Genomic DNA, 21,092 nt, shown 5'->3' on the forward strand with positions numbered 1-21,092 from the left:
TACTATTTTTCAATTTTTTTTCAAGTCTATTAAGATTATACACCAATTAATATGCATATTATCGTAAAATGTATACTTATTTATTAATTTTTAACGGCGTGCAAAATCAAAAGTGAATAAGTAAAAATGAACCGAGGAAGTATAATGCAAAATTTAGGATTTGGTCATCATCATTCCAAAGTCCAGGGAATCAATATGAAATAGGGAGTAATGTCTTAAGAGAATATTTGTATTGGATTTGGCATATTCAAGGCCGCAATGTAAGGGGACATGAAAAAGACGACGTCACCCACCATCCCAAACAAAGTCTACGAAAATCAAACAAATTCTCACTATCTTTCTTCCTTACCCTCAAATCTACCATTTGGGGACCAAGTCTAACAAAAATTTCGAACAAGAAAATTAATCAACGCTTTTAGTTTAATTTTCTTCGATTTTTGGCATTGATGGAATGATACAATTTGCATTGTAAGTTCCTTCTAAAAGATTCTAAACTATGTTGTTTCATTATGTTTTTTTCAGAGTGCACAACTTAATTAGAAAGTAGTAATAAATTTCAGCATTAAACTTACACAAAAAACTACTTTTTAACAGCTTCTAACAAGTTATAGCTATAAGTTGAAGATTTACAATTCGTAGTTGCTTTTGGCTGTATTTCAGTTGTATCTCGCGTTTTTTAAATACAGCGTGGCTGTTGAATAAAAAAAAAGCTATATTTATGGCAATAAAAATCTTTTTCAAATTATATGGTAATTTGTATTAATGGTTCCATGATTCACGCAAACCTCATGAGGTTCCAGTACAGCTAATGTCTCTCTGTCAAAATCACTCAATTCAAAAGTTTTTTGCTGGTTTTTTTTGTATTCGGTTGTATTTCGCGTTTTTGAAATACACGAAAATACAAAATTTGGTAGAGTAAAAATAGGTTGTATTTATGGAACATATTCTCTTCTTTCATTTTAAATGGTAAGTCAAATTAAATCAACCATGTATCGTTCATAACGGCTGAAGTTTCATAACAACTCATGTTTCTCTCTCCAAATTATTCCATTCCAAACTTTTAGAAATACTTCCAAATACAGAAAAATATACACTGGAATACAATGAAATATAGTTGATTGTTTAAGAAATATAAATTGTAGTATGCGTATATACAATGGAATACAATGAAATGTATTAGAAACTGTTTCGTAAATTAGAAATACATTGAAATATAGCGAAATATACTGAAACAGTACACTGAAATATACAGAAATATACTGAAACACCACAATCACAAACCCTACCGAACCACCACAACAACTGGAAAAACCCTCCTCCTTCCTCCGCCGCCTTTCTTCCGATCCACCATCCTGCTTCACTCCAAAAACCCTACCGAACCATCACAAAAAACTGGAAAAAACCTCCTCCTTCCTCCGCCGCCTTTCTTCGATCCACCACTGTCCTCCTCCACTCTAAAAACCATACCGAACCACCACCAAAAACCATTAATACACGAAGCATATAGAGTTCAGATCTGAAGAACTAGAACCTTAAGGTTTTTCACGAGTTTAGAGATGGAGATGGTAGTAATAGTGGTGGTGGTAGTGGTGGCTCCAGTGAAACCCACTTCTCCCTCTTTTTTAGATCTGAGTGTATTCTCAGATTTGGGGTCCTTCCACCACCGTCGCTGCCACCTTATCATCATCAACAACAGGAGCAATGGCAGCGGCATCGACGACTTTAGCAGCTGCCGGAGTAAAGTCATGGTTGTTATTTGACTAGGAAGCAGCAACAACTTGTGCAACAACGACGTTACTACAGTTTCTACGAGCTTTAACGCTCAGTTGTCTCACGAAGTTTGGCTGAAGGAGAAGAGAGGTCGGAGATAGAGAAAGGGAAGGAGAGAGGCGGCAGTGAGGGGAAGGGGAGAGAGGAGAGAGAATTTTTTTTAGGGTTTGGAGAAGATGATAAATCTTAAATATGTAGTGAGGGAGAATAAAGAGGTACATGTATTTCAAAAGTTATTGGACCAGTTATGAAATGTAATTTTGGAAAAATAAAGCTACAAAAATTAAATAAAAAATAAGGTAGTTATTATTTATAAATAAGTCTTAGAGATAGCTATGGCAAGTAAATTTTCCTTTTTTTTCCTTATGTGTTGGATTGGAGAAGATAGGACGACAAAGAGTTGGAAAAGAGAAAGGGGCCTTGCTAGAGCTGTAAATATGAGCTTGGCCCGCGAGGTCGGCCCAACTCAACTCTTTATTTAAGTAGGGTTGGGCTAAGATTTCTTTGGCCCATATAGAAGTGAGGCTCAAAAGCCCAGCCTCTCTTGGCTCGCCGGCCTCAAGTTTTGGGCTGGGTTACCCTTGAGGCCAGAAAAAAATAATTTTAAAAAAATATATAAGTAAATTAAACAAAAAGATATAAAGTAATGAGAAAAAAGAATGTATTTACTACTAAGTAGTAATTAGAAACTGGAGTAATACTTTTTAGTCTTAAAGTTTATATTATGTTTAATTTCTTTTGAACGTGATCTGAATTGGTGATTAAAAATAATAATTTATATTTATTCTCTTGATGTGGATTTGTGCAAGAATGGGTGGTAGAAGATTTTATTTCATACTGCAAAAGTTTCATGTTCAAATTGTATCAGAAATCACTTGGAAAATGTTATTTCGGAAGACGAAAAAATTTAAAGAGCTGGCCGGTCCTAGCCCGTGGCCCGCTTAGGGCTAGGTTGAGCTGCCATTTTGCAGGCCCTTCAATTAAAAGAGTCAGCCCGTCCTAACCCATTTAATTCTTTAGCCCTTTAGGGCTGGGTTGGATTGAGCTGAGCCAACCCATTTTGACAGCTCTAGGCCTTGCAGTGGACATGAGTGGATTTAAATTTGAAAAAAATAAATATTGCACTTAAAATTGAAAGGTGAATTTAAAATTGGGTAAAAATTCACTTGCACCGGGTATATACACCAATTCAATGAATGTAAGACATATTTCTTGGTATATACATTTTTTAATATTTAACCACGATTAAGTGATAAGCATTTTTACTTTGATTTGATGTTGTTTAAGATTAATTATTTAGGTAGATGTAAACATCCGGTGAAGATAAGTGTTAATATTTTATGGTTGGCATGTTACAATTATATAAAAAGATGATTAGAGAGCAAATGCAGTAAAAACTAAAGTATATATTCCATACAATCCAACCGTTTTTACGTTGACTAACAATTGACTGAAATCCTCATTATTTACTGTACTGTGCAAAGATCATATTGAGAGAATTAGATATCAAAATAATATCTCAAGCTTCTCCGAAGGAACAAATACAGTTACCAAAACACTAAAATTCGATCTTTCACTACAAAAGGATTGAATTTGTCTCCTCAACTTTCGTGTGAAAGAAAAACAAATATACCTCAAATAATAATAATTCATCAGATTTTATCACTTTTACTGAAATTAAATACTAGTGGTATTTGAAAGTAACAACCAGCAAACTGACTTTTTCAAAAACGCAGTTGAGTAAAAGCCCCACAGAAAAGCATTTCGCTTTCAACCTTACGAACTCTTTTTAGAATGAATCAAACAATGTTCTTCTCAACGGTAACCCAATGCAAATATGGGGTCCACTTCACCCACTCTTTGATTTTCAAATCCAATATAAAACAGTAATAAAAAAAAATCAATATAAATAGCGATTTACTCATTCATAGACGCCACGTTACCATTACATTAATTAATTTCCAACCAAATATGAAAACTAAAAGCAACTTCATTTTATTCGATAATATTTCACTAAATAGCAAAAGAAGGATGATTAACGAAGTATTTTGAAACGAAACATCACAAATATAAATCTAGATAATTATGAAACCAAGAAGCCTCAAGTTGCCTTAATCGAATTTGAAGTTTTATCTAACTTAACATTCATTTTCTTGTAAATATATTCATATTGAGAGACGCCATTTGTACCAACTCGTCTCTTAATTTAATGTTAAATTACGGAAAAACTCATCTCAAAATTTAAAGTTAAAAGAGTTAGATGAACTTAGTAACTATTTGGTCATAGATTCTTGATCAGATTTCAAAAATTTATCTTCAAACATCTGTTTGGCTAGGAAATTTGATCAGATTTTGAATTTTTTTCTTCAAAATACCTCGAATTTCCAAAAATTAGCTCATACTAGTTTTTGAGAGAAATTTCACTTCCACTCACAAAATTATAAATTTTTTCCAAGTAAAATACACGTCCAAATACAACTTCAAGTCCAAAAATCACAACTTCAAAAGCTCAAATTTTTCAAGTTTCAATTTTAAAATCTATGGCCAATTGAGAGCATAAATGAAAATTGTAACCAATAATATTGCTTAATAAAATATAGTCAAACATATTTGACATGAATCAAGTAGGAATAAAAATAAGAACTCTTCTTTTTCCAAAATTTTCAAAACCCCTTAGTATTTTTAAAGAAAAGGATTTATTACAGCTTTATCTAAGCTGTCTACACTCTTTCTTTCGTCTTCCTTTCTTTTTCCCTCTCCGCGTTTTCCTTTCTCCCTTCTCCCTCACATACACACGCACACGACTATACACATATTAATACACATTCAGACACATAAATTACATTACATAACACCATATCTTCATATAAATAAATAATCTTTGAATCCAAAATAACACATTCAAAGAACATGGCACCCACTTCATTTTCCTCTCTCTTTCTCCTTCTCATCATCACCACCGTTAAAGTCGCCGGACAAACAAGAACTCCGGCAGCTGTAGCTCCAGCACCGGCATCCGATGACTGTAACGATATATTCTTACAATACGTATTCACTTCAGGATCTAAAATTAAACCCACTTTAAAATCCAAGCCATCTAGTCAACCTTACAAATTTGAATCCATTCTAAGTATAACCAACAATGGGTTAGATGAGTTAAAGTTATGGAGAGTATTTGTTGGGTTTCAACATGATGAGTTGTTGGTATCTGCTTCTAATGCTATTCTTGATGATGGGGTTTCATTTCCTGCTAAAGTTGGTAATGGTACTGTTTTTGCTGGATTTCCTGTTTCGGATCTTAAGACTGCTGTTGAAACTGCTGGTGATACTACACAGACAAGTGTGCAGATTAAGATTGTTGGTACTCAGTTTGGTGTTGGCTCTCCTAATGTACCTATGCCCTTGAATATATCTTTGGTTAATGATGGGTTTATTTGTCCTAAACCCTCTATGCAAGGTATGGATCTTCAATTTAAATTCATAGTAGATACAATAAACCCTTTTTCTGTTACTCCCTCTGTCCAATTTATGTGGCACAGTTTGTATTTCAAGAGTCCCGTGAATTCAGGCGTGAAATCTTTTTTTTTTTTTGAATTAAAATTTACATATTTGGAAATAAGTCACAATAATTGATAATTCAAAATATTTAAGAGATATATGAAAAAATCCAAAAGGTGCCATCTAAATTGGGATGGATGGAGTACTTCATTTGAATTGTTTATCTTGCCTTTTGCTGTGGTTGTTTTCCTTTGAGCCGAGGGTTATTGTGGGGGTGCGGTAAGGTTTGCATACATCCTACGCTCTCCGGACCCTACTTGTGGGATTACACTGGCTATGTTGTTGCTGTACAAATACAAAAATTAACATTTCTGCTTCAATCCCAATGCAGTAGGATTTGTTATGTGAATTCTCAACTAATTGCAGAGACATGGTTTGATGAATATTAGGATTGATTTGTTACTAATCAAGTTTTATGCGACTACGTTTTCCTGTTTTAGTTGTCAAATTTAGGCTAAAGTTTGGATTTTTATGGAGTATTGTATTTCTTTTGTGCTACTTGCAAAGTGGAATTGCTTTTAGTTTAGATCTGTTGTCCATGGTCATAAACTGGTCATTGTTGTTTTTCCCGAATGGTGCTGGAGGTTAAATTATCATTCAAATTGGTTTATTGAGCGAGAGAAAGATAATAGTTTTGTCTAAATTTCTGAAATTATTCGTTATACAACAATAGGTGATCTAACCTCATGAAATGTTTTTTTTTTCTCTCACAAAATCATGGGTCCTGTACTATTTTTATTTTGAATGAGATTTATTGGAGAATGATAAAGACGGGTTATTAGACAAATAACTTTCTGGAGAATATGGTTCGTTAGGATGTCAACTTGGATGGATGGAGCATTATGTCTGAGTTTTGACAACTCTTAAGGAAGTATATATTTTATAAAGATTAGCAGTAATTTGATGCTATCTTACCTAGAGTTCCGAATGAATCTTTTGCCAATTTCGTGCATAGTTGCCTGGAAATTTGGTTTGTCATTAACCGATTGACATTTCAGATTCTCCCAAAATTCTTTATAAACCTAAGTGGTTTAGAACATGTATTATTTGAAATTCTACCTGCCTTAGTAATTTCTTCTTCTTTTTCTTTTTTTTAACTATAGTTGTTGCTTATCTGAATTGGCTATGCTTCTTAACTGTTCAGGAAAGAGTGTTATGCAAGTATGCTGCACTAAAGACTCAAAATTCAAGACAAATCTGACATTGGATGAGAAATTTAGTCGACGCCAAGATGGGGATCTTACAATTATGTATGATATCCTAAGAACATATGATTCAAATTACTGGGCACAGGTTACCATCGCAAACCATAACCCCCTTGGCCGCCTTGATAACTGGAAACTAAGTTGGGACTGGATGAAGGATGAGTTTATTTGGGAAATGAAAGGCGCTTATCCCTCCGTTGTTGATACTTCTGACTGCGTTTTTGGGCCACAGGGCAAATTTTATCGAGACCTTGATTTCTCCACTGGATTGAACTGTGAGAGAAGGCCAACAATAATTGATCTGCCTCTGGAAAAGACCAATGACACAAAGTTGGGAATGATACCTTTCTGTTGCCGGAATGGGACTATCTTGCCACCTGCTATGGACCCAAGCAAGTCAGTTTCAGCATTCCAGATGAATGTCTTTAAAATGCCCCCAGATCTCAATCGCTCCTCGTTCACTCCTCCACAGAATTGGAGGATCGAAGGCAGACTGAATCCAGATTATAAATGTGGACCTCCAGTCCGTGTAAGCCCCACCCAAGTTCCTGATCCTAGTGGACTATTACCTGATACAGCAGTATTTGCAAGCTGGCAAGTTGTATGCAACATCACCCAACCAAAAGGAGCTAGCCCCAGATGCTGTGTATCTTTCTCTGCTTTCTACAATGAATCTATCATTCCTTGTCCAACATGTGCCTGTGGTTGCCCATCTAATACCGCTCGGACATGTAGTACGAAAGCTCCCGCTCTTCTCCTCCCATCTCAAGCTCTTCTGGTTCCATTTGACAACAGAACCAAGATGTCCCTTGCCTGGGCTGATATTAAACATCTTCCAGTTTCAAACCCATTGCCATGTGGAGATAACTGCGGTGTGAGCATCAACTGGCATTTGTTCACAGACTATAGGGGGGGATGGTCAGCCAGGATCACCATCTTCAACTGGGATGAGTCTCCCTTTATTGATTGGTTCACTGCGGTGGAATTGGACAAAGCAGCCCCTGGTTTTGACAAAGTGTATTCATTCAACGGAACTATGGTAGACGGGGTTAATAATACAATATTCATGCAGGGTCTTGAGGGCTTGAACTATCTGGTAGCAGAAACAGATGGAGCTAATCCAGAAAAAGATCCCCGTGTACCTGGGAAACAACAATCAGTAATCTCGTTCACAAAGAAGAATATCCCTGCCGTCAACATTCCTGCTGGTGATGGGTTCCCAACGAAACTATACTTCAATGGAGAAGAGTGCTCATTGCCAAAGGTACTCCCAACAAGCAGTTCATCTAGAATATCTTCATTCACTCTCACTACATCCATACTAGCACTTGTGGTTTTCATGTTGGTGCGACAATAGCAGTGAGATGTGGCCTGCCAATTGATTCATTCTTTAGATTCTGCAACCAGGTTTTAATGCTGGTGAACAGTCTTTCAATCAGTTTGTGTATTCAGGGACAAGGTCTTTTCAGCAAGTTTTGATTTGTAACTATTGCGTAGTCTGGAAGTCTATTTCCAGATAATATTTGACTTATACGTTAATACCTGTATAATTAGCAGACAAGAATACCTCAGTTTGTTCATCATCCTCTCTCTCTCTCTCACACACACACACGTGACAAACAGTTCCAAGTCTGTATGCAACTCAGATGAAACGAGGCTTTTTTTACCCGGTGATACCAATAACATTGTTTGAAATAGCAGGATAAAGTGGAATATTTTCACTTGGTTCAATTGTTAAAATTTTGATCCGTCAGTCCCTTATTAAGGAATTAGCTTTTTGCTCTTGCTGTTGTGATGTATTTACCAGAATTGGGCATTCAGTTTATGTAGACCTTACCAATGTGACTTAGAAAATGAAAAGAGGAAAGCTTATCTTAGATTATGACGTTGAAGACTATTTTAAAACTCAACAACTGCAGTTCAGATGTATATTCTTGTTTAGTATCCACGTCTGTGATAACTGCTCCCTCCATTCCATAACCCCTTAAGAAAGTGTTCACTCCTAGAAAACTAGAAGTTTTTTACTAACTTTTTCCTAATTAAATGCCTAGAAAAAAAAAAGCTTAATGATTCTTGATTATATAAATGAGGGCCATTTTGGAAGAAGAAGATCAATTTCTTCTTGAAATTCTAGAACATCACTTATTTTGAAATAAAATGAAAAGCCTAAAAAATCACTTATTATGGAATGGAGGGAGTACTTTATATTTATGACAAATAATAAAGGAAAAAGGACTAAAAATGCCCCTCAACTATGCGAAATAGAATAAATTTACCCTTCGTTTGAGTTTGATCTTAAATTGCCCTCAACTATGGGAAATAGAACAAATTTGCCCTCCATTTAAATTTGGCCCCAAATATGCCCTTATCTTGAAGAACATTGCTCAAATTTGTCCATTAAAATTAACGGACCTTGCCATAAATAAAAGCACAGCTTACCGAGGACATGACCCTGGACAGGAGGGTGTGGAGGTCGAGTATAGGGGTAGAGGGCTAATAGGTTGCCGTGTAGATTTTTTTCCGTACTAGGAGTATTAGTATCTGTTTACACTTGCTTATTTTTACAACCAAATTGTTTCTTTCACTTTGTTTATCTTATTATCTTGTTGCTCTTACTGCCTATTATTACTATTGTCTTTGCATCTCTTCTTGAGGTGAGGGTCTATCGGAAACATCCTGAAGGTAAGGTAAGATCCGCATTCGCTCTACTCTCCCCAGATCCCAGCTGGTGGGATTATACTGGGTATGTTGTTTGTTTGTTGTTGCCATAAATAAAAGCACAACGCAAGAACGACTACAGCTACCCTTGCCATAATTAACAAAATGAGCTTGATCTCTCAAGTCATACATTGTTTAACAAATAGGGTAGACGTTCAGGATTTTGCTCTCTACTGGTTTTATATTGTCTCCCATTGTAGGTAGACCATAACAGTAAGTGAAGAAAAAATTGAAGTTGGCCATATTTGTATAAAACCCAACTTCGATAGAACTATACAGAATTAGCTAATACACAGAACATACATCTCAAGAGAGCTGCACACCTAAAAGTAAAACATGAAATGGAGAAAAACAATGAACTATATAAATCCGACAGACTTATCCTAATAAGTAATTCAAATGAAATCTGTACATTAAAAGATCAATCCTGAATGCGAAAGGGAAAAGATTGCATTATTGAAGTTAGAACTTGACCCTCCTGTTTACGAAAATCCCTGCACCTAACGTCTGCACCCAAGAAATGTGATTCTCCTAAAATCACCTATTAATACCAGCAAAAACTTTGCATGTTTGCCTTTGGCGCACCATGCAGTAGTATCATCAAACAGCTTAGTCTATTCCCTTCTGTGGTCTATCTGATATTCATACTTCCCATCCGACAGCTACTGTCTTCTTAGAGCACAATCCAAGTTTTATAGCTGAAGAAAAAACCGAGACTCCTTCATTTTGGTTCACTGGGAATTTTCAGGTGTAACAGCAACTATGTACACTGGTGTCTTTAAATTATATGTTTAAACTGTCAGGTACATCAACAACTAAGCTTTGTTCACATCTTAAACCGGAAGATTATCCAACGTGTATCCATCGAAGCCAAATTCAGTTTCAACTGGGCCAACACTTCCTTGCTGTTGCATATGCAAATTATCCAAATTAGGAACGAGAGCTTATTCATGAACTACAAAAGTTGATTAATCTATCTTCGTTAAGGATAACAAATTAGAACTCACCTGTTTTAGGAAGGCACTCATGAGGTCATCCTGTCCAAATTGCTCCGGGAAAATGGTATTCTGATAGTCTGCGTCGGGAAATCTTTCGGCTTTAACAGCAAGCATATTCCCACCAACAGAGTTAAGTTGTTGTCCACCCATAGGATTAGAATGTCCAGTTTCTTCCCCATTGGAGTACATTGGTTTCCCAATAGGAGCATTTCTGTTTTGTCCACTGTTGTGTGTAGAAGAAATCCCTCGTTGAAGTAACAATTGTGATGACACACCCTGAGTTCCCTGTATACTTGGATGATGAGAGGCGTCATAGGTTGAACCAACATTCTGTAAACCCCAGTTCTGCGATTTTGGCTGATGGAGTTCGTTGAAAATATCATAATTAGAAGGGAAACCTCTAGATCCTTTGATATCAGAGTTCACTTCTTGCTGAAGCATCCCTCGATTAGTCAAAGAGGACATCCCTGAACTATTACTCCCAAGAGAAAAGTTGTAGCTTTGCAACTCCTTGCTTTGATTTACCGAGAAATCTACCATTGAAGATCCTTGGGAGACTGGATTGTACACACTTCCTCGTGCATTGTCAACAATACCACTCTGTGCTAGGACCGCACCAGGTATCCCCTCTGACGACAAAGATTGCTGCATGGACAATGGAAGCCTCGAAACTTGACTGCCATTATTTGCTCCATTTAGCATTTGAGCCCTTGGTTGTGATTGGGACATTCGCCTAAGCAGAGAATTATTATGTTGTGTCGTGGAGTTCACTTGCATATTCATACCCACAAAGGTCTGGGAAGGCTGGTGCAAATTTGCAAGCTGCTTCGGTTCCATGGTGGTTGGGATTCCATGCAGCAAGTCGATTTGCTTATTGCTATTATTCAGTTGTTGCCCTTCTGGAAATATCAACTTGGAATTTTCGAAGCTGAAAAGGTTTCTTTGATCTACTAGGGGCATAGCTATGGCAGATTTTGTAGCAGATCTACCGAGGGCCGCTGCTTGGAGGGTAGCAAGACTTTGTGCAGGGATTTGACCGGCGGCAGCAATAGCTTGAAGATCAAGCCCATTGAGGGAAGATATTGTGCCAAAGGTTGGGTCTGGGCGTCCCATGAATGAGTTGTTCAGTCCATTTTGGTGCTGTGATACACCACTCAACCTTCTGAGATACAACCGATATTTCTGCAGAAAATGATTGCACCCATTGAGTGCTCCACTAAAGAGATTAAGCAAACTTTTTTGTACTACGCAATGCAAAACAAGTACAAGACAGACTTCGGGCAATTACACTTCCTGGGCATGACACTGTAAAAAGGTAAGAAGTAAAAGTCTTAAATTACCTGAAGGTGGCTAGCAACATTTTCTCTGGTTAGTCCAGAAACATTCATCAGTTCCAAGATTTTCTTGGGAACGGCCTCTGCATTCATATCCAATGTTGAAACGTTAGCGTGGGCGAATAAAACAACAAATATGTAGATAAGTACTCATTTAGATTTCACATAGACCAAGTTGTACAGTAAAAGACAGCACAACAAAATTGTATGACTGCTTATAACAAGATTAAATAGTGAAACAGACTTTAAAAAGTAGGACACTCAAGTTTTTTTTGTTTATTTTTCTTTTCCAGTCATTTTTCGTTCCTTCCAATTTCATTCTTTTTCCTTTTCTTTTCCAACACTTCTAATCATTTCTTCCATTATATACAGTTGTTATTTCATTGTTTCTTTCTTCTTTGTTTCTCTCTTCTTTCTTTTAGCATATCATACTGAGAAAATTCAACATTATCCCAGAAGTTTCATTAACGACCCCACCATTGAAAAGGCTGTGGTAGCCCTTTCTGATCAAAATACAGAGAACTTCGGAGCAGAGGACGCAGATGATGAAGTCGATCCCCCTCTTTACTCTATTCCGACATCGCTAAACGACTATCCTATTGAAAACTCCATGGATTTTGAAATCTCTTCCTTCTCTGGCAGCGAGACACACTCGTTAGTTCTGCATGACGGGTTAAATAATGGGAATTGTTTAATCAACACACCTATGGTAATCGAGACTTCTCACTGGACCAAGCTGTTTATGGCTAAGGCTTGCAAAGCCTTTGGAGTTAATTTGGCTGGATTCGAGCACGAGATGTTCGATATGATTCTCAGGATGGAACAGAGAAGACAAGCTCAATTAATGCTACAAAAAGAAAAGAAGAATGGGGGAAGGAGCTCTGCAAAGAAAGGGGTAAGAGAGGCCAGGAATATGGAATGCACTGTTACTTATGAAAAAGGGGAAGGATCAGCTAGGGGCAGGTTTCAAAAAGCTTTCTCTGAATGAAATTAAAACTTATTAGCTGGAACGTGAGGGGGCTCAACGATATGAGCAAAAGGAGTACTATAAGGGCTCTTATGCAAAAATGGAAACCAGACATTTTGTGCTTGCAAGAGACCAAAACAGATGGCTGTCCAGTGGCTACTATCACACAAATTTGGGGTTCTAGATGGGTTGGTTGGGCTGAGTTGAGGGCTCGTGGTACTAGAGGAGGCGTAATTATTATATGGGACAAGAGACAATGGAACTGCTTGACTCCCATCAAGGTCAGTTTACTATCACAACTATGTTGGAAGGGGTGCATTCTAATTTTAGGTTTTGCTTTACTGGAGTTTATGGACCCCACACTAATTGGGAGAGGGCTGAATTATGGGAGGAACTGGCTGATGTTAGAGGATTACGGGATGAAGGCTGGGTGGTTGGTGGGGACTTCAATGTTTGTAGATTCGAGAATGAAAGATACAATTGCATCAGGAGATCCAGGGCAATGAGTGCTTTCTCTGATTTCATTCAAGATATGGGACTGATTGACCTTCCTCTTCAAGGGACATTCTACACTTGGACCAGGAATGCTGATTTTCTTCAAGCCTCCAGAATTGATAGGTTTCTTGTCTCTTCTGAATGGAGTGATCACTTTGGGGTTATTTCCCAAAAAGCTCTGCCCAAAGTTGTCTCTGATCATTGCCCTATAGCGTTAGAATGTGGGGATTGGACATCTGAACCTTCCTACTTTAAGTTTGAGAACATGTGGTTGCAACATGAAGGATTTGGTGATCTGGTGAAACAGTGGTGGCAGGGGTATGAAGTGAATGGATCCTCAGATTTTGTGCTTTCTCAGAAGCTCAGAATGCTCAAAAAGGACCTGGTCACTTGGAACAAGGAAGTATTTGGTAGCGTCAACACTAAGATCAACAAGGCTTTGGAGGAGCTGCAAATGTTGGATCAGGTTGCTGAAAATAGAGTGTTGACTCAAGACGAGACTAACAAATCCTTGACACTAAAATTGGAACTTCAACAACTAGCCAAGGCTGAGGAAATCTCATGGAGGTAGAAATCTAGATGCTTGTGGTTGAAGGAAGGGGATAGAAACACTAAGTACTTTCAGCGAATTGCCAATTCTCATAGGAGGTACAACTGTATCGACAGGCTGCAAGTGGCTGATGACATTATTGAGGATAAAGAACATATTAAGCAAGTGATCTTGGACTTCTACCAAGAACTATACTCTGAGAATGAAGAATGGAGGCCTACCGCTGATTTTGAAGGTCTGAATTGTCTTGACAATGAAGACAAAGAAACCTTAGAATGTTCTTTTGAAGAAGAAGAAATCCTCAATGCTATCAACTCTTGTGCTCCAGATAAGAGTCCTGGACCTGATGGATTTACTATGGCTTTTTTTCAGAAATGCTGGTCCACCATCAAGCAGGATGTCATGAACACCTTCAATCATTTCCACACCAACTGTCATATGGTGAAATCCTTTACTGCCTCATTCATAGCCCTTATCCCTAAAAGGAAAGGGGCAATTGAACTAAAGGACTTCAGACCCATCAGCTTGATAGGCAGTGTGTACAAGATAGTGGCTAAAGTGCTCTCTGAAAGACTCAAAAGGGTAATATGGAAGTTGGTCTCAGGCTATCAAAATGCATTCATAAAAGGTAGACAGATAACTGATGCTTCCCTTATTGCCAATGAAGTATTAGATTGGAGACTAAAAAGTGGTATTCCTGGTCTGCTTTTTAAACTGGACATAGAAAAGGCTTTTGACAAACTTAACTGGAAATACCTAATCTCTATTTTGAGGCAAATGGGATTTGGAGACAGGTGGATCAGATGGATCAGGTTCTCCTTTTCTACTGTTAAATACTCTGTTCTTATCAACAGGAGTCCAGTTGGATTTTTTTCTCCCAAGAGAGGAATAAGGCAAGGGGATCCTCTGTCCCCTTTCCTTTTTATCATAGCAATGGAGGGACTTAGCAGGATGCTTGACAAGGCAAAAGAACTTCACTGGTTGGAGGGATTTGATGTGGGCAACAGGATTGGTCAATCAATCTCTATCTCTCACCTACTATTTGCTGATGATACCCTTATATTTTGTGGTGCTGAGAGGTCCCAGGTTCAACATCTTAATATTACCTTAATGATCTTTGAGGCTAAATCTGGACTTCATATCAATATGTCTAAGAGTGTAATCTATCCAGTGAATATGGTTAATGGTTTGGAAGATCTAGCCGAGATAATGTGTTGCAGTACAAGGACCTTCCCAACTACCTATCTGGGACTTCCTCTGGGTGCTAGCTACAAATCTGTTGAAGCTTGGAATGGGGTGGTTGAAAATTTTGAAAAAGGATTGGCCTCTTGGCAACAACAATATCTCTCTCTCGGAGGCAGAATTACACCGATCAACAGTGTATTGGACAGCATCCCAACTTATTTCATGTCCTTATTTCCCGTACCTGGTGAAGTCTTGAAGCAGCTTGACAGGCTTAGGTGCTTATTCTTATGGGATGACAAGGATGAGAACCATAAACTTCATTTGGTGAATTGGGACAAGGTCACCATCCCAAAATCTCTTGGTGGGCTAGGAGTGAAGGATTTGGCACTCCATAGCAAAAGCATGCTTATGAAATGGCATTGGATGTACAACCAAGAGAATATGGGATTGTGGAAAGAAGTGGTCCAGGCTAAATATGGAAATGATAGCCATTGGGTTTCTAATCTCAGCAGATCACCTCATGGCTGCGGATTGTGGAAAGAAATTAGGAAGTTGTGGACTGATTTTTCTTCTAACTCATCTTTACATGTAGGCAATGGGAACCGCATCCGCTTCTGGGAAGACAACTGGCTAGGGCAGAACCCCTTGAAGGAGCTCTATCCTATGATTTTTTCCATTGCCTCTAATCCTAACTCTACTGTCTCTCAAAACTGGGAGGGGCATACTTGGTGCCCCAACTTGAGAAGGAACCTGAATGATTGGGAATTTGATGAACTTGCAGCGCTTCTGGGAAGATTGCATCCCAATGTTGTTAACCCACTGAGAAATGACACGCTCAAATGGGGCACTAGCATGGATGGATCATACTCAGTTAAGGCTAATTATCAGCTCTTGAATTCCAACAAAATTCTGATTGACCAGTGGCCATGGAAGGTCAAATTGCCCCCCAAGATCAGCGCTTTCTGCTGGATAGCTTTGAACAACTCTTGTTCCACTATAGATAACCTTAACAGGAAAGGCTTCAATACAGTTAACAGATGCTACATGTGTTTGAACAGGCTTGAAACTGTTAACCACCTTTTTTTGCACTGCCCGATTGCTAGAGACATTTGGACAATGTTTTTCTCCCTTTTTGGCCTCCAGTGGGTTTTGCCAAATAGTCTCAGGGAAGTTTTTGTAAGTTGGGGCAATTGGAAAGTTGAGAAGTCCATCAGAAGAATCTGGTCTATGGTTCCCGCTGTTGTTGTGTGGGGTTTATGGACAGAAAGGAACCAAAGATGTTTTGATGGCATCGCAACTAACAGCTCCAATATTAAAGGCAGATGCCTAGTCTTACTTTTTAGTTGGGTTAACCATACTCCCTTGTATGACCCTGATCAATTCTTGGATTTTGTCAGCTCTCTAGTTTTATGATAGATTTTTATTTTTGCCTTTTATAGAGCTGACTTTCCTACTTTTGTAAATCTCGCATCCCCTGGATGCCTTGTTATTAATATACCACTTATTTCATCAAAAAAAAAAAATTTAACCTATAATTGATGCTCTGTCGCGTTAACTCTATTATACTTCCTTTTTTTTTTTTTTTGAAACTGGTAAAGTTAACTCTATTATACTTTCTGTTACTTCTTAACTACTTCAACTGCAATAGCCGTCAAAGAAAGGTACAAAATTATCTGATAATGATTGGAGTAACAATAGATAGAATCATATCAACTTTTTTGTTAACACTTAACAAATTTGATAGGACCGAGTAAGTGACATCTGAACAAACCAAAATTAACCTGTTTGCAACTAAGCCTCAATTCCAAGCTAGTTGGAGTTGGCAAATAGAGAAAGATGCATGAAACCATAAAAAACTATCAAGAAAAGAAATGAAAAAGACAATATTCTGCATTGAATAGAATTAGGTATAGGGAAAACAGCTATAGATTAACTTTGCTGGAACAACATCTCTAAATTGAATACTTCCCCTTCACCGTCCAGCCAAGACTGGGGGGGAATAGGCACGAGGCGGCAAAAGAAATCAATGTTAGGTTAGGGTAATGGATAATTCAACTGAAAAGAACTCTTTCTACCAGTTGAAAGGTCATATCTCTATTCAGTTCTCACTTCCAGAAACCAAGCAACACAAAAACTGGGAATCTTTACAAGTAAGCTCATACTGAAAAAGCACTTAAGGGAGAACCCACCCATATACAACAAGCGGGAAATGTGTTAACAGATTACAAGACAAGCACCCCCAAAAATGAGGTAAATGGCATGTGTAGTTAAAATAAACATCCAGAACATACAAAGCAACAAGGGTATATGTTAACAAGATAAGAGGTCAAACATATAGCAAACAGAAGAGAAAATGGTCATACTGTCAATTCCAAGTTGATGCACAGCTTGTACAAATTGCTGATGAAGCTCCACTGACCAAACGACACGTGGCTTCTTTAGTGTGGATTGATCATCCCTATCTTCAGCGTCTTCTTCCTCTTCCTTTCTTTTCTTAGAGTTTTTCCAGTTTCCTTCATTAGCTGAAGATGAGTAATCAGCATCTTCTGATGGTTTCTGCTGCCGATCTCCCTCTTCCACACTTCCTGATTGATCGAAATTGTTATCCTTCCACTCATGTTTCTTTTTACGAACAACATGCTGCCAAATATTCTTTAGTGCCTCAATCCGCACCGGTTTGATTAGATAATCATATGCACCATGAGTAACTCCTTTCATAACCACATCCTTACTATCATCCGCCGACATCACTAACCAATACAAATCCACCAATTAGTACAAATCAATCGTTATGGACATCACAGTTCTTAACTAAATAAAAACAGCGATACTCACTTATAACAGGCAGGTCCATCTCCAAACCAATGTGCTCAAGAAGTTTGAAACCATCCATGTCTGGCATATGTACATCACTTATAACAATGTCAAACCCATTCTTGTTTTCCCGGAGCAACGATAGTGCAATCTCAGCCCTATTACACTTGGTCACTGCAACATACAATAAGCAACAAATCAATTGCAAGAGTAACAAAAAGAAAATAATTAAGTTTACTTTACCTTGAAAATTATCATCTAAATTTTACTAGAATTACATCCAAACAGAGATCTAAAACCACCTCTCTCCCAGCATAAATTCATAATAATCTCATAAAAACCAAATCTTGAATCAATAATCAAACTCACACATCATATTATACCACAACAAACTAGTAATACAGACTTAAACTTACCAAAAAAGATAACAATCAAAACTTAAAACATTTCTAATAAATGGTCAACTATAGGAAACAAAGTTACAAACTTTTCAAGAATTGGATATAATACCTTCATAGTGGCAGTTCCTTAACATCTTTTCCAAGATCCTTAAACAAGTAGGGTCATCATCAACTACAAGTACCCTTAAGCCTACTGGAAACTGATCTGAAACCACATCACCAGACTTCCAAGAACCAGTAGAACTAGGCACAGTACCAATATTCATTATTTCTCACAATTTTCAACAACAATACATCAACAGAAAGAACCCCAAATTGACAAACAGTAGTATAGTAACAGTAGATATCAATCTCCACATATGTAAACAGTCATATTATAGACTATAGTACCAAAAATGAACAAAAAAGCTACAAAAACACAACAGAAAGAGACAGAAGAAAGTTGTTAATGGAACAAGAAAGCAACAGAAAGAACATAAAGAGGGAATTTAGGAGATTAAAAGTTGGATTTATATATTTTGTGTTATGCATAAGAGATTGAACTCTTGGATGTGTAAATTTTTCTGTACTTGCTTTTGGGGTTTATCTTATTTTTACATTTATTCTTTTAATGGTTTGTTTTTTTTTTTCTTTCCATATATGATGGTGGGTCTTCGAATCCAGCTCATACATGAGTTTAAGAAACCCCATGCCAGCCCAAAATGAGTATTTTATTTTATATATTTTTTAATACTTAGATAGCATAGGTAGATTTATATTATTTACTTACTTTTTGTTTTTTGTGTGATGAACCATCATACCTTGAGTTCTTAGCCTAAGATTAGTGTTATTTTCTTAGAGCCTGGTTGGATGAGCTTAAAATAAGCAGCTTATAAGCTGAAAACAACTTATAAGTTAAAAAAAATAAGTTGGGGTAGGCCAACTTATTTTTTTTGCCTTATAAGCTGAAAACAGCTTATAAGCTGCTTTAAATAAGCTAAGTCAAATGGGTTCAATTATTTTTTTGGGCTTATTTTATGCACAAAATGACTTTAAGCTGGCCAGCCAAACACTCAAAAAAGCTGAAAACAGCTTATAAGCAACTTATAAGCCAATCCAAACGGGCTCTTATTCATATTTGATATTTATAAATATATTGTACATGCCTAATATTGTATCCTTTAATTTGTCCGTCCCAAATTATGTGATATAGTTTAATTAGGTTCGGAGTTTAAGAAAGAAAGACTTTTAAAATTTATAGTTTAAAACAAGTTATAAATATTTTTGTAGAAATGTATCATTATTTTCAGGACAGATTTAAAAGGACAGCGTACCACATAGGACAGAGGGAGTACTAAAATTCAATTTTTAGTTTAAGATTTTTTCTTTTTCATTAATGCTTATATCACGTAAAAGATCATCATACTTTCAATACTTGGTTAAAGATTACTGGGTAAAAGACCACCATTCTTTCACACAACTGGAACACCTATTTATTAACTTATAATGGTTAATTATGTAAGCCTTCTCGTATATTAGTGTTAATGGAATATGCTTCATCCACTAGTTTTAAAAAACTAATTCTTTCATTATTCTATTTGTAACTATTTGTCTTTTTCTTTTTCTTTTCTTGTTTTTGAGGTTCACGTAGTCCTTGCTTAGTAGCAGGAAAAATCCCGTGGTAACTAAATTACATTTTCAAATTTCAACTATAATATGTTCCCTTCTATTTACAGGACTCCATTATTGTTATTATTATTATTAATTTTTATTATGATTACTATTATTCTTCTTCTTATTATTGTTGTTATGTAAATCCTTGCTAGTTGCTTTTATGAAAATAAGGCATCGAGCCAAATTGGAGAACATGTTTCTAACATCACGAGACTGACAAGTTGCTTGTTTAGTTATAATACTAACCTTCTCTTTCCTTTTCATTGCTTCTTTTAAGTGAGTTATTAATTATGATTTATTTAAGGTTGAATTATGTAAATAGTTGTAGATCTAATTAAGACAGATACTAGAGTATAAAAAAGAGCCAATCAAACTGCTGAAGTAGTGTCAAATCAGATCTTCACTTAACTCAATAATCTCCTAATAATTAGGAGTTCTTGGTTGAATTAGAGATATTGGAGTAAATATTCAGTTAACTATCTTGGTAATAATATTTTCCTTCTACTTCACAGCCTACTTCATACCTTATAAATCTATTTTTCTATATATGTGGTATTTATTTATTTAAACTGAAATGTAACCGGTAATAAATTCTATTACATGCTTTCAAAGGAAAAATGAAAATCTAATGAAGGTAACTTGTTTTCTATACGTTTTTTTTTTTTTCCGTTTCGTACTCTTTTTCTGTTAGTGGATATAAATAAATATGAATAAATATACAAATATCAATAAATTAAATTAAAAAGAAGCTGGTTGCCAATTTGCCATGTTGAGTAATGTCAAAATTAGGTGTTAAGCACATGAGTAGACAAATTATTTTGCATCCCTCCGAGATCGATTCACATATGCCCCAATTGCTATTTTTCAATATTTCGTATAAGAAACTCTTGCAACATGTTGTGCAATCTTTAATTAATTATTTTCTCCTGTTTCTTGTTTTTTCTAATACTTATAAACATATTTAAAATGTTAAGTCATCAGATGTGAATAAGGATGGCTGAATGAGATCAATGGTCTAAAGTTAAACTTTAAGAAGAGACATTAAAATGTGTGTCCAAATTAGTTGTCATGTTTCGTTTTTCAAGGATTAAAATGTAAATTTTGATCAATATTCTAAAATATAATATTTTTATCAAATTGGCATGAGAAATGTTGTAACTTGTTGTAGTACTTTTTCATAGGTATTTTGAATAGATAAGAGCAGTTGCTTAGATGGTCAACACTCCCCAGCTGAGTTACCAAAGGAACAATAGCTCCAACAAACGGGAACAAAGGGAGGGAATAAAAAAAATAGTTTTTGAATATTTATATTTTAATTATAAAATATTGAGTTATCCAATTTAATTTCACTTCAATAATTAGTCAAAATGACTTTCAACAAATTGAAGCATGACAACATTATGGAACGGAGGGAGTATGCAAGAAAATAGTGTTGTTGTCCCCT

General features: G+C 36.4%; 2 protein-coding genes across 2 annotated transcripts; one reads left to right on the forward strand and one right to left on the reverse strand.

Annotated features, from left to right (window-relative positions):
- The first annotated feature begins 4,520 nt into the window (after window positions 1-4,520).
- LOC132626658 (COBRA-like protein 7) lies at window positions 4,521-8,113 on the forward strand. Its single transcript, XM_060341606.1, has 2 exons — window positions 4,521-5,227; window positions 6,473-8,113. The coding sequence occupies exons 1-2, from the start codon at window positions 4,681-4,683 to the stop codon at window positions 7,888-7,890; spliced, it is 1,965 nt and encodes a 654-aa protein (XP_060197589.1). The 5' UTR covers window positions 4,521-4,680; the 3' UTR covers window positions 7,891-8,113.
- Window positions 8,114-9,551: 1,438 nt separating this feature from the next.
- LOC132626657 (two-component response regulator ARR2-like) lies at window positions 9,552-18,662 on the reverse strand. Its single transcript, XM_060341605.1, has 6 exons — window positions 18,105-18,662; window positions 17,616-17,768; window positions 17,144-17,530; window positions 11,590-11,666; window positions 10,259-11,431; window positions 9,552-10,156 (listed from the first exon to the last, which is right to left on the reverse strand). The coding sequence occupies exons 1-6, from the start codon at window positions 18,259-18,261 to the stop codon at window positions 10,085-10,087; spliced, it is 2,019 nt and encodes a 672-aa protein (XP_060197588.1). The 5' UTR covers window positions 18,262-18,662; the 3' UTR covers window positions 9,552-10,084.
- Between the last annotated feature and the right edge of the window lie 2,430 nt (window positions 18,663-21,092).

The sequence above is a fragment of the Lycium barbarum genome, chromosome 2, assembly GCF_019175385.1.
Source record: "Lycium barbarum isolate Lr01 chromosome 2, ASM1917538v2, whole genome shotgun sequence".
In the NCBI taxonomy this organism is placed as follows: Eukaryota; Viridiplantae; Streptophyta; class Magnoliopsida; order Solanales; family Solanaceae; genus Lycium; species Lycium barbarum.

Excerpts from the sequence above, each read along its gene's own strand:
- LOC132626658 (XM_060341606.1), top strand. The coding sequence starts at position 4,681 with ATGGCACCCACTTCATTTTCCTCTCTCTTTCTCCTTCTCATCATCACC. Across the intron at positions 5,228-6,472 it reads TCCTAAACCCTCTATGCAAG|GAAAGAGTGTTATGCAAGTA; the intron begins GTATGGATCTTC and ends TTAACTGTTCAG.
- LOC132626657 (XM_060341605.1), bottom strand. The coding sequence starts at position 18,261 with ATGAATATTGGTACTGTGCCTAGTTCTACTGGTTCTTGGAAGTCTGGT. Across the intron at positions 17,769-18,104 it reads AAGGAACTGCCACTATGAAG|TGACCAAGTGTAATAGGGCT; the intron begins GTATTATATCCA and ends TGTATGTTGCAG. Across the intron at positions 17,531-17,615 it reads GATGGACCTGCCTGTTATAA|TGATGTCGGCGGATGATAGT; the intron begins GTGAGTATCGCT and ends TGTATTGGTTAG.